Here is a 13701-nt window from a genome sequence, read left to right as displayed (position 1 = left end):
GTATAAATTGACTGTCCTCACGCAGGGAGAGGAGAAATGTCTGCTGTTGTGGGCTATGGGATGAAGGAGGAGCTTCTGTGTAATGTGGTGAGATTTTCTTGACTGGGAGAACTAAAGCAAAAGAAAATTTGTGGTTGCTAGATATGGCTGTGGCTTCTGTTCTACTCCATGTGCTGAGTGGATCTTATTGGAATGGCCAAATTGGAATGACCAGCAGCTGCTGATGTGAAGCCATAGACCAGAGGGCAGGTGCAGGTATATGAGATATTGGCAGGAGAATATCTCAGTCCCGGTGGCTGGGTTCAGAGATGTTGTAGCCCAGGAGCTGCTGCATAAATACGTCACAGACATATAAGCAAAGGTTTACAAGGCCAGGAGTCTTTGGGTATGTAGGGGTGAGCTGGAGATTGGGGTGGAGCCCTAGTAAAAGAAGATGGGGTCAGAAGTGACTCTCCTTTAGTGTCTACTGACAGCAAATGCTCTAATCTTGTCCTTCTTGCATTCCCAGTAGTGTTTTGAACTGTTCCCATCTGGCCCAGAGGTGCATGACTCAGGCTGAAGACAGGGTCATTAGTGATACTGTTTGGTTGGTTTGTTTGTTTTTCCTTTCCCAGCACTGTGCAAGAGCCAGCAGCATCCTACGCAGCCCAGTGTGCTTTGCCTCCCTTGCCAGGCTGCCTGGGGCTGAGGGGCAACATGCCCTGCGTAGCCCTAGGGGCTGATGGGGAGCATGGGCAGTAGGAAACCAGCTGGTCCCTCTGAGCCTCCTAGCTGCCCGGAGGACTTCTGTCTCCTGAGCCAGCAAGGCAAGGCAGTTTTCTGTTTCCCCTCTGGTATAAACCTTTCATCTCACTGAGCCCTGTCGCTGCATCCTCAGGATTCATCACACTAGAGACAATTACTGTGGTACCCAGCAGTAGGAGTGTTAGGCAACTGATTTTTAAGAAATGAGCTTTCAATTAGGACAAATCCTAGGTAATTAAATGATTTGTTACCAAAATGTATGGCCAAATGCTGCTTCTGCTAACTTTTGTATTCATAGGTACTGTGTCACTGGTACCAATTTCATTAGTGTGTCCACTTGCAGAAAATGTAAATGTGCTCAGTATAAATGTCAGAGTAGTTACTGTCCTGAATGAAAAAGACATTTTTTTTTCCTCTTGTATTTGCATATTTTCTTGGCAAATGGGAAGGACGTGAGAGCTGAACCTGGCAGCTGGCAATTTGTGCTTGACCTGTCATGTGCCTGAGTATGATAGGAATAAGCTATGACAGATTTGTCATATTTAGCAATGAGTTTGTCAGTGTCTTGTTAGCACTGGGGGATGTGCTTCCATCATAGGATTTCCTGGAAGAGTAAAAAAAAAATCCTCATGCGAAATTAAGTACAATCAAGAAGTTTCAGTTTTGACACTTCTCAAAATTTTGAACTTCTCAAAATTTTGAGCCCGGAGGCTAGAAAAACCTGAGTTCTAAATTTGGCAGCTATGGAGAAGGTTGGTGTGTTCCCTACAGAATGTTTCTTTCATTTGTTATTCCTTTTGCTACTGCACACAGAGTGAATTTGGGGACATTGGGTCTGTTGCTTATTTTTATTTGGTTGCTCACTGACTGCTGTCCTTTCCATACACAGATTACCTTTTCAGGGTCTTGCTTGAAACTGTGATTTTTGACTGTCTGTACTCCTGTGCTGGAAGGAAAAAGCAATAAATGGACTTTAAGGAGAAAGTGACTTTTAGGATGAAGGGTCAGAGAGATGCAATGAGTGTGCTGGTTAACCCAACGTCCTTTAGAGAAACAGTCTCTTTTGCTGGACCCTACGACACTGATATCTCTTTGCAGTTCCTGAATCTTCCGGCTAAGACAGTTGCTGCATTTCTTTGTTTAGAGATGATGCCGTTTGATAGACCATTCCGCAGGACTACTGAGACAAAAGTAATGAAGTTGTTAAGTTGCAGGTTACAGCTTTGGGAATGTTTTTGTTAAATTCCTACTCCCTTCAGTCCTTACCATTTAAAAGAATCAGTGAAACATTTTCTAATAATGAATATTTAAATATAGCTTCCCCATTCCATGTTGGAGTATTAGCCTTCGTATTATAAAGAATTTAAATAATGAAGAATTTATCCTCAGTCAAATTTAGGAATGTTATTTATGGGGGTGAGCGTGAAAACTGAATGTCAGAGAAATGTGAAGGAACTATAGTAGGTATTCATTAAAGCTGCATACTATATATATATATATATATATATATATATGCACTCATTTTTCTTGGAGTGAAAGATATTTTTCCAATCAGTTTTTGGCAACCAATTAACAGAAATCTGTGTCGACAAGTCTGTGAATTTATTTTGTGAATCTTTAAAGCTAAAAAGCTTTCTAATTACTAGAACATTTTTTTAGTGGACCATTCTAACAAATCATCAGCTTTCCATCAAAAATAGTTTAGACAACAGCTTTTCACCAGTTTTGTCCTCCAGGATGAAAGCTGTTCTGGAACTGGATTTGCTCCTCCAAATGGGTGAATCTGTTAGATTTTTGTCTTGAGCTCTTTTTGCTTTTGTTACAATCGATTGATCTTTCTCATGTCTTACAAGTGTTTCTCAAACTGGAGTGAACTTTGATTCTACCTGCCTCTTGGCTTAAATTATGTTTAGACTGGATTGCACCAAAGCTTACATGCAGGTGGGGAGGGACTGGAGAACATGGCTGCTTCACCATCCAGGGTCGTCAAGTTGATTGCCTAAGGTGATTCGTATCAAGGATACGTTTCCTTAAGAGCAATCGTAGGCATGTTCATGCTCTCCGTCTCTTTCTCCATCCTGTGCAACTTGGTTTAGTTCTTTATTTCAGCTTCTCCAGTCAATAATGGATATATATATCTTAAAGTCCAAATTAAGTGTCCAAATTGTGTTTATTTTCAGGTCACAGAGCTCAATAATGTGAAGAATATTTCACGAATGCCAAAAAGCACAAAGAAGCATGCTGTCGGGATTTATTTTAATGATGACACCTCCAAAACCTTTGCTTGTGAGTCAGGTGGGTAAAACGGCAATGCACATGAGAAAAGATAAGAGCATTAATTGTGAAATCATAAATGTATTATACCTACACACAGATTTTCTGGGCATTTATACAGAACTTGAGGCAGATGAGTGGTGCAAGGTACTGCAGATGGAGTGTCTTGGAACACGGATTAATGACATTAGCCTTGGAGAGCCTGACTTGTTGGCATCAGGAGTGGAGAGGGAGCAGAGTGGTAGGTACATAAAATATAAAATATTGACCTTTTAAATTTTTAATTGCATTATTTTAGTCATTTGGATTGTGCATATGAACATCCAAAATAAATTGGTACCAAAAATTGTTTTTCCAAACTATTCCTTTTTATTTATTTATTTTTTTATTACCGCCAAAGATAATGAGCATGGTAATTAAGTGCTGTGATTGAGGGTTTTAGAATTATTTTGGAATAACACTTTTATTTCTGAGACAAGTTAGCTGATTTTGGATATGGAGACTGTATTTTTGTTGTGTTTCCTTATATCATGTCTGTACAACACTTTCAGAGGCCATTTATCAACATTGTAAAGCGAATAATAAATAATAATAATAATTGCATGCAGAAGCTGAGCCCATGGCTACTTCACTTTCCTATGCAAATTAACTAATTATATGCACAAAAGCATTTGCAATGTATTTATTCATGCACACAGTTATATTGTTTGCAAATATCAAGATTATGTTGGTGCAGTTCTCTTTTGTATCTCAACGCATGCCCAAATGTTTGATGCCCTTGAAGTGTAGCATTCTAACTGCTCCAAACATAGAGTTTATCGAGTTATTGGAAGGAATTGAGTCTTTGTTTTTGAATTAATTGTTCAAAGTGGAAATAAAATCTTGTAATAGAGGAGGAAAGTAGGAAATTCCTTTAATGACTTGTACAGTTAATGGGCAGGGATTTTAGACTAACCTTTTGTTTTTCTCCCAGAGAGATTCAATGTGTATTTGATGCCATCCCCTAATTTAGATGTGCATGGGGAATGTACCTTGCAGATAACATTTGAGAATATCTGTCTTTGGGACATCCAGAATCCCAGACTAAAACTCATCTCTTGGCCATTAAGTGCCCTCCGACGCTACGGGCGGGACCCATCTTGGTTCACGTTTGAAGCAGGGAGGTAGGTGTGTGTTTGCTGTAGTGTGTTCCTTTCCTTGCTGGTGCTCTGGACGGCTTCCGAAGGCTGTCAAAGGATGTGAGAGCTTATCTTCAGACAGAAGCTGGTTGTGTACCCTCTGTTAAAATAAAGGATTTAATACTAATATTTAAAATAAATAAAAATAGTTCTTAAATCCAGGTTGCATCTTGAATGGAAGAAATGGCTCAACACAGGTGCCTGAGGATGGGGTGGGAGAGCTGTGCTATCCCAGGGGATGCCAGGTGGAGGTTGACAGCACTGTGTATTATGTATAGGCTTCTTCTTAAATCAAGTTGTATATGAGACCGTGGATTGGATAGACAGGTTTGTAAAGAAAAGGTGAACATCATTCCAGAATTTGTACAACATGGGCCTTTGGGCATGGAGTTAGGGTTTTAAGCAGTTCTGTGCAAAGAGAATCGTTTGAAGCGTAGAGTAGTGTTTCCAAGTTGTTTCCCAGAAGCAAAATAAAGTAATGGAGAAGGGATTCCTGTTTTCTGTCTATTTGACAAATGGGTTTATAAGAAATTTGAATGCAGTTCCTTGTTTTAGAGATGTTGTTCTCTGTCGCTTCTTGCAGCTTAGGTTTAATGAGCTGAAGTCTTTGTGTGGCTGAAGTCGGAGCATTGGTTCATTGAACTAAACTACCAAATTCTTTCAAAGGGTTATGGTTGCATTATTTTAAGTAAGCAAATTAAAGAATTGCAATAGCAAAAGAGAATCTCATCATACAATTAAATTTTCTGGAGAGAGAAAAGGCATTTAAATGCCTATACTCTGTATTGCTGCAGAACTTTGTTCTTTCAGGAAAAAGGATATGATGTTTTTGATTCACTGATTATGCATTAGTCATTGCAAGACAATGCAATTGGGATGCTAAGGATAATGTATCTGGGGTTTCAAGTGGAAGACAAAACTGCAAAACTCATTACAGGCAACATTAAAAGTCTGAAAGGGAAAGAAGGCAAATTAATCCCACCTTTTAGTCTAAAATTTATGAACCTGTGTGTTGTGCATGAGCTCTCTAGAGTTAGTTAAGCACTTTTGAGAATTGTGTGATACTCACCTGAGTCTGTGTTTGAGAAGAGTAATACCAGTATAAATTAAAATAGTGAGGTTGGACTAGGGCCGTTAAAGCCCATATAGATAACTTTGTTCCATATTTCAACAACCTTTTGCTTTCCTATTGCTTGTGCAATATTGCTTCTAGAGCAGCAAGGTAAAGTTAAGTGTTACAGATCACCGTGAGCAAGCGAAAATCTCACATTTGGATCCCGTCTGTTCTTGCTTTGGCAGAATGTGTGACACAGGAGAAGGACTATTCATCTTTCAGACACGAGATGGGGAAGCAATCTATCAGAAGGTTCACTCGGCTGCTCTGGCCATAGCAGAACAACATGAGCGCCTGTTACAGAGTGTGAAAAATTCAATGGTACGGCTACTCACCATGCTTGTTATTCTGCACTGGGCACCAGTGAATGGTGTTTCTTCACTGTGACTTTGTCTTTTGATTCACAGATAGTAAGCAGTCTGATTATTGTTCTTACTAAATTCTGCTTTGTTATTATGTTTAGGCCAGTATATATAACTGGGATTGCTTTTCAAGAATCTGAACAATAGGGGAGCTTATAGTCCATGATTTTTGTGTTTGGAAAACTGTAAATAAGTGTGACTTAGTTCAGAGACGATAAGCTCCTGTCAGCATAGTCGGCATTCTCGTTATATTCTTTTAATTAATCACCATCATGAGTTTGTTGTTTGGAAACATTTCTCATCAATCTATTTGCAAAATGTTATGGCTCATGCTCAGTTTTTCATTTGTTAATTGATGCCTACACTTGAAGGATGATTTGGAAAGAGTCATATGGTTCAGATTAAACTGTGGGGGAGGACTAGATGTGTTTGTCTGATCCCTCAGTGGATGTCTGTTTTCTGCAAGTGCTTTTTGTGTCTAAAACTCATTTTATGACACTCATTACTGCTAGGAGATGTAGGAGTGTAAGATGCAAACTAACATACGGACTGAGAACTGAGATAGTGTGGGATCTCCAAAAACATTCCATTGAAGAACGGCAGTTTTATGGCACTTGCACCTAACACGTTTCCAGATATCACCATTTCATTTATTTGTTTTCTCATGAAACCTGTAGAATGAAAAGGATCTTCTGTAAATGACATATCAAAATTGGTCTCTGCATGCCAGGGCTCACAGGTTGACTCTGACAGCAAAACTAGTATCCTGAAGATAACAGACTTTCTGGAATGTATAAAATTCCCAGAATGGAAAACTGTGGAACAGCCTGGCCATAAACATCATCTCTATTCCATGCAGTAGTAATTGATTTGTGTAATCTGCAATAAGAATTGTCTTTCTATTTTTATGAACAAAAACACATGCACATCCATGTCTAATCCTTTTAGTAATTCTACTAATATCTTGGTTTCAGGGGTAAGTTGTAATGATGAGTTATCTCAGTATTAACCAGATGACTCAGTGGAGATAAAACAGAAAATGTCATTACTACTTGTGTAAGTCTTAAGTTTTTCAACCCTTCCAGGCTTACTAGGAAGAAGCTTGACACATTGCTTTCTTTCAGTTAAAAATGTTAAAGCTAGCAGGTGATCTACAGCCAGCATTGCTGGTATTTTTCTCTTTCCCAGTAAAGTATCATCTAACACCATTTTTGCTATCTTGGACGTCTTGTAATTTAGTAGCTGAATATAATTGTTTCAGACAAGTCCATATGCCCCTGAATATGAGTTTCCCAAGTCTGTCATAGAAGTGTCTGATTCCAAAATACTCAGGAAGACTTAGTCCCTTCTCTGGGTTTTAAGGATACGCAGATTTAGGGCTTTAGATAGAGGATCATTACCTCAGTGTACAAATCAGGTAGCTACTTTTGCAAATTACAAAATACTTTGTAAAGGTCATCTTCATCATTCAAATTGATTTATTTCCCCTGTATTTTAATTTCTGTTTGAAGACATCAACAAGGAGTTTATTTTAGATACTTGCACTTCATGCTCGGCTGTCTGAGCGGTCTTACACTGTTTTTATCTCTAAGAATTATTAACCCTGTGTGAAATTTTGTATTAGTGAAGCTTGAGCTGCTATTTACTGAAAGGGTAAATAAAAGGTAGGAGACTGTGGTGGTGAGAAATTGTCTTCACTGAGCATCTTCTGTTTTCTCCTGAAATCCTGGCCTCTGCTACCACTGATGTGATCATCTGAGATGGAGGCAAAGATGGTATTAAGCTACCTGAGGGCTCCTGGAGCCTGTGCAAGAAATGGGAGTTGAATGTCCCATGCTGATAGAGCAAATAAAGCTGCCAAGTACTGTTGAGAGCGTGGGCTATAATATGTCTGTCACCTCCCTAGCAGTCACTTGCTTTATAGTTCAGTTTGTGACTATAACTGACTCTGACTGCTGAAACGCACGTGGAAAATTGATGTGATAGGGGTTCCTCAGCTGAGAGCCTCAGCCTGACACTTTCTATTCATGTGCTGTGGCTTTCTGGTGAGGTCGGAGCATATGCTGACTGGAGTCTGACACACATTCACAAGTGGGTTTTATTTATTTTCCTTTTCAGTGAATTCAGAGATCTCCCTTTTTTCTTTCAAAGGCAAAAAAGAGCTGGCTCTGCTTAGCGATGCATGAAGCCGTTCTGGTCAGTGGTAACTCACCTCGCCCAACTGTTCCTTCCCCTTCGCTCTTGCACTGCCAGACAATGAAATGAAAATATCTATTCAAATTGTAGACATATTGTCGTGAATATTTGGTTGCCATGAAAACTGACAGGAGTAGTGCTGTTACTTGACTGCTGTCATCTCTGCCTCGTCGCGGTTTAGGTTGCTTTAGAAAAAGATGTTACAGCCTGACATCTCGCTAAGAAGTAATAACAGTGAACTTCTCCGTTTTGGCAGCTAAAGCTCAGTGCTTCAAAGATATTATCAGCCAGTTTACCGGCAGCTTTGGCTGACTCTTCTTCCCCTCTCCACAACCAAGGAGTGCACTTTGTGCTAGATCCATCTGATGTACGAGCGTGTCAGTCTTGGCTAGGGTCTGCTATCCTCCCTGACCATTTCCGGAGAGATTGATAATTAGGAGTGGAAAAGGTGGTCATTAACTTCTGGAGTGAGAGAATACTGAGTAATAGTGTAAGATAGTAAAAGAAAGCTACTCAAAACAACAGCAATGTGTTAGTGCCCTTTAATTTCTGAAACTGTTTATTTTTATTAATGTTGAGTATTAGTAGTTCTAATAAATTTACTTCACTAGGAAGAAAATCCCCTCAAAAACATAGCGACCCTCCCCAGGTGGGTGTCCCAAGATGAAGGTTTACTTAGTGCAAATTGTTTAAAAACGACACGCTCTGCAAAATCTTTGAGAATTGTGTATTCCATCTTGAGAGAAAAAAATCTTTTTTTTCCTTTTATTCCTTTTTTTTTTTTCTTTTAAAGAAAAGTGTGTGTCTCATGCTAGTTTTGCTGCTTGCTAAAGCAGGACCCAAAAAAGAAGATACTTACTCTTCCCTCCCTGGGACTTGTGTGGGACTTGTGGGAACCAACTGCACCACGCACCTGACCCAGCCCCGGGGAGCTGCCTTAGTGTAGCTCAGCACACCTCTCACTCAGGTGCCAAGAAGTGACAAGAGGTGGCACCGCAGTTCCACGGCTGTTCCCAGCTCTGGTTGCTGCTGCTTGGGAGTGCAGCTTCTCCATCCCCTTTCTCCATGGATCGCTCGTAGCCAGCAGAGCTGTGAGGTGGCTTTGTGTTGGCCCTCACCGCTTCTTGCCTCTTTGCTTCTCCTTTGGTTGAAGCGTGACTTAGCATAATTTGATCCTTGACATGTGTGGATGGAGCTGTGTCTGAACTGCTTTGGAGATCCTGATATCCTTTCAGCACCATCTCCTGGGAGGGAGAGGGTGAGAGGCTATGGATTAGGTGCCCTCCAGTTTACAAATTATTTGTTATATTAATGATACGTGGTGTTACATGTCTCATTTGGTCCTCTGCTTGCAGCCAATGCTCGTGCGTGTTCCAGCATACCAATTCTGGCAGGTTTTGACCAGCTTACGGTGCTGGGTGCTTCCAAGGAATAAAGCCAGGTCATTATCAAGCTATTCCTACTTCTTCGGTTGCCACAGAGATACAGTAGGTTAATTGTGAGAATGAAATCAATCATCATTTAAGCTGCTTTAGCTCACAGTCCGAGGTGTTTTGATGAAGTGCTGTGTATTCAGGACATAGCATACTAATTCTTTTTTCCAGCTGCAGTTTTTTAATTTTTTCCCCATGCTGATTGAGTTCAGGAGGGGCACCTTTTCTGGACCTTTTCTGTGTCTTTTATCTTCTTTCTCTAGCTGCGTCTCCTTTTTCTCTGAAGATATCCTTTTGGTTTTTTGCTCTCCTACTGAGAGCAGACCTGTTGCTCAACTCACCAGTAGGTGGAACCACCCAAGAAGCATCTCCAATTAGGAAATGCCATCCTCACAGTGCTCTGCTGGTTCTGCTCCAGTAGGAGATTGTTGTTGTTTGTTTCCGTGGTGCTGCTGTGCGTGGTGACACCACAGACGGTGCTGGGCCTTCAGTGAAGGAGCTGTGATAAATACACTGCGTGGTGTAGGTGGAAACTTGCATTGTGCAGGGACTCGCACCCTACTGACTTGGGGGTGGGTGTTTTAAGAGCAAAGGTTGGTCTGGGTTTGCTTTTGTTTTCATGTATTTTACCTTGATATCACAGGTACAGCATCCACAATACAGAGAGGAGGTTGAGGGTTGCTGGCACCTCTGAGGAACTTCAAAATGGCTCTCTTCAATGATATCTTTCATCTGCCTCCTCTCTGTGCTTGCTTCACTTGTTTGTTTTTGCTCCAAAATATGCTGAAATTCTTGTAAGAGGTTCTTTCACCTCAGGTCTTGTGAAACTAAAATGTAAAAGCTTGCTCTTTTTGTAAACAGCATCTTTATAAATTAGACAAAAACAAGTATAGATTTGGTATATTTGAACTAATGTTTGCTAGAGCTTTGGAAAGAGACTTTTAGCTGTACTGTGAAGCTTACGATAAAATCCAAATATTTCTGTCAGCTTGCATATGTGTGTTAATGAATTCACATGAAACATGACAGGTTCTTGGTGTGCTGAGGTTGTACTTAGCTTTGGGAAGTTGGGAAGTAGTTGGGAGACTCTCTGATGGCTTTGTTGCTGAAGGGGGAGTACTTTCCTATCTTCCACTGACTCCCAGTTTCTGTTTCAGCTGCTTGAGTTAAAACTCCCCTCAGGGGAAGCAGTGCTAGCGCAGGACCAGGGGAGCACAAAGGTGAGCTTTGGTGTGCGACAGTAGCGTGGCCTCCTAACCCGCGTGCTGTGTGTCCGTGGAGACTAACCCGGGTTAGTCACTGCTGCGCACGTAGGGCGGGCCGATGGACAGAGGGAGAGGCTGTGTTGACAATATCATTAGACATCTTTGCAGACTGTGGCTATGCCTTTTCTCTGAGGCTGTGTGTTAAGCACAACTGTCACCTTCACATCAGTTTACTGCTTTGCAGCTTCAGATGAAGATGAGCGAGCGAGCCGTGTCCCTCAGCACCATGGTGCCCTTGCCCCGCAGTGCCTACTGGCAGCACATCACGCGACAGCACAGCACTGGCCAGCTCTACGGCCTGCAAGGTAAGGGGCTGGGATTGGAGGGGGTCAAGGCACAAGTCGGACAACAGCACTGTTGTTTTATGAGCTTTTTTCAGATAACTAAGGAAACATTACCATTGCGGGGTGGCCAGCGAGGGGCACACAGGCAGTTATGCAGAAAAGCCAGCAGGAAACAGACCGAACGCTTAATAGAGTTGGGACAGGCACCACACTGTGGAAACCTTTTGGAGTTTTTTTTTTTTTTTGCTTCTTTTTTTAGCCCCTCAGACGTTAGGAGTTTCTAAAGGAATAATGAATCTTAGATATTTACTCTTTTAAATAAAGCTGGAGACTATAAAGGTCAGAAGAACCTCCAGAACACAAAATATAAGAAATTGTGATTAAAAATGGCAGGCTCTGTCACCCCTGACGTATGTGGCCATATTCCGTTAGTATCTGATTTTTCAGCAAATCTGAAAAGTAAAAGCCAACCATATTTTTTTTTCCTTTTCCTGTTTTGAACACTAGAGGGGGCAGGCAGCACATAAAAAGCCTCAGCCAAACACCTTACACGTTTCAGCTGGAGGAACGAATAATAAAAGCAGCGCTTATATGCCTGTTCAAATTTGTTCAATAAATTAGGGCATGGGAAGATGACCTGCTGGTGGCAGCCTGTGACACACAAGAAGAAAACTGCTTAGAGCACTCTGACACAATCAGGGGATTGGTCTTACTGTGCCTTACTGTAGAGTCCTTTATTAATACAATAATTCAGCATGGTGTTGACACAAGATAAATAGATTGTATGGGTACAAACCACTTGTTTTTTATTTAGAAAAATAGCTTGCTTGTTAAACTGAAAAAGGGATCCATGGGGATTCTAGTCATGAGAATGTCGTAAAAGTCTTTGAAAAATCCTGGCCCTGGGAGGTGGGTGGGCGGGAAGCCATGCAGACCTTATTGTAATTAGAAAAGACACTGAAGTCATTGTCTTATTCAGCAGTCACGGTGACTATTTCAGTGGGACCCTTAACATCTCTAATTAGATTAGGTTGCCAAAATTTTGAAATGCTTCAATTATCAGAGAAAAAAATCTTGAATATAAAATAATTGTTATACTGAGTTACATAATTTTTGAAATATTTCAATCCCTGAATGGTAGAGACACATGAAATTTTGTAAGCAGAAACTTTATTCTACCTAAGTTGGAACTGATAATTTTTGAATTAGCTTTTTTTCCCTTTTCTGTTGTACAGAGAAAAAGCAAAACAAAACAAAAAGAGACAACTGTTGCTAAATAAAGTATGCTTTTCATTCAACATGCAGTCAGAACTTGTAAAATAAAAAAAAAAAATGTTTTGTACATCTTTAAGTTCTGAAGCGGGGAAAGCAGGGATAGGTATAATTAAAAAGCTGTAATTTGTACTTCACATAGTCCTGTATAAAATGGTGAGTATGATACCTATGCCTTACTGAGCGTTGTTCTGTTTTTTGCATCTCACTTGGACAAGATGTTTCTAGCCCAGTGAAGCTTCATCGGACGGACACTTTTCCAACGTACAGATCAGACCATCGATAAAGGACTGTAAAAATTTTACAAACTTTGTCTTCTGACAAACTGCCCCAATGGATGACGCAGATGACAAGCAAGGATAGAAATGCTGAAAAGTTCAAGTTGGATGAAAAATTCTTGCAGTACAAATTTTTTTTTCAAACTTTGTCAAAAGTTAAAATGATTCTGTAGATACTGAGGAGGGAAACACAACCATCAGGCCCTCCAGTGTTTCTTTTGTATCTTACAGCTGGACAGAGAAGTCACTCCCTAAATATTTCCAAATGTTTTTTGTATAAGTATGTTGTAAATATGAGACTCTCCTGTTGTGGTGTGGTTCCATTTTGTCTGTTACGGCTGTTGGTTCCCTGATGTCAGCTGTCATCTTTGTCTGTTGTAATGCTTATCTTCAGTTATTAACATTACTGTTCAGCATAACACCTGACCTTTGAAATAGTGGCCAGTTTTAAGCAGCTATTGGATACATTTTTTTTTTTTCCTGTTTGAAGCCTGATGGAGACTTGATTGATTTCTTTTGAAAGCACACACTCTATCTTCTATTTCCTGTATTTATTTCCATCTCTGTAAATGTTTAAAATAAAAATAATTCCCACTTAATCTGTGGTACAGCACTTTTTGTCATTGTCAGCCTCATGAACAGGGCTACTGTGCAGTCACTGGGGCACTAGGAGGGAGGATGAAGTGGGGCAGTGGGTTGCTTTGGGTTCCTCTCCTATCTGAGGCAACACCATCACTTGTTGGGGGGCTGGTGAAATAGAGCAGTGATTCAACAAGAATCTCACAATGCCACAAATCGCTTTGTGGCAGAAAACAGATTCTTCTGTTTTGTGACAGCTTCTATGTTAGGTACTACTTTCATAGATTGGCACCAGTATCTTCGTTTAACAGGAAAAATATGTTCAAAAATAGCTTAGTTGACTGCTGGATGCTGTGCAAAACGGTCAGAAACATGTAACAGCTGTAGATAAAAAGCTCTGATTACCCTGAATACAAGTGAAATACTGCATTCAACTGAGCATAGTTAAATCATTTTGTTAAAAGGCTTTTGAGTTAAGAATGCCTTGTCAGGTTAGAAGTTGAGCTGATCATCTCTAACCATGTTACTGCTGCTCAGTTTACAAGCTTAAGGACTAGCTCTTATTTTGGTTGCCTGTCTGGGGAATTTGGTCTCTGCATATTTTAAAATGAAAACATGAGATAAAATTCTAATGATGGTTGCGTTTATTTAGGTATGTGCAATGTCTGCAGTTATTCTTTCAGCAGATATCCTGGAAGAAAAGAACACAATGGCTGCAGATT

The 13701-nt window shown here is 40.4% G+C and overlaps 1 protein-coding gene across 12 annotated transcripts in view; it reads left to right on the top strand.

Annotated features, from left to right (window-relative positions):
• Positions 1–12999, top strand: part of DOK5 (docking protein 5) — a 42792-nt gene extending 29793 nt beyond the window's left edge. For 2 of the 12 annotated variants that reach the window (XM_080557842.1, XM_080557845.1), the window contains 7 exons: positions 2925–3039; positions 3140–3259; positions 3992–4181; positions 5496–5631; positions 10459–10521; positions 10751–10871; positions 12341–12999. In XM_080557842.1, coding sequence (XP_080413968.1) covers positions 2925–3039; positions 3140–3259; positions 3992–4181; positions 5496–5631; positions 10459–10521; positions 10751–10871; positions 12341–12408 — 813 coding nt within the window. In that variant the 3' untranslated portion in view covers positions 12409–12999. Of the gene's footprint in view, positions 1–2924; positions 3040–3118; positions 3260–3991; positions 4182–5495; positions 5632–10458; positions 10522–10750; positions 10872–12340 lie in introns of all 12 variants that reach the window. The other 10 variants (XM_080557851.1, XM_080557840.1, XM_080557844.1 and 7 more) reach the window with 8 other exon arrangements.
• Positions 13000–13701: the final 702 nt, after the last annotated feature.

This window comes from Anser brachyrhynchus (genome assembly GCF_964034855.1).
Source record: "Anser brachyrhynchus genome assembly, chromosome: 16".
NCBI lineage: Eukaryota > Metazoa > Chordata > Aves > Anseriformes > Anatidae > Anser > Anser brachyrhynchus.
This window is presented reverse-complemented; position numbering and strand designations above follow the sequence as displayed.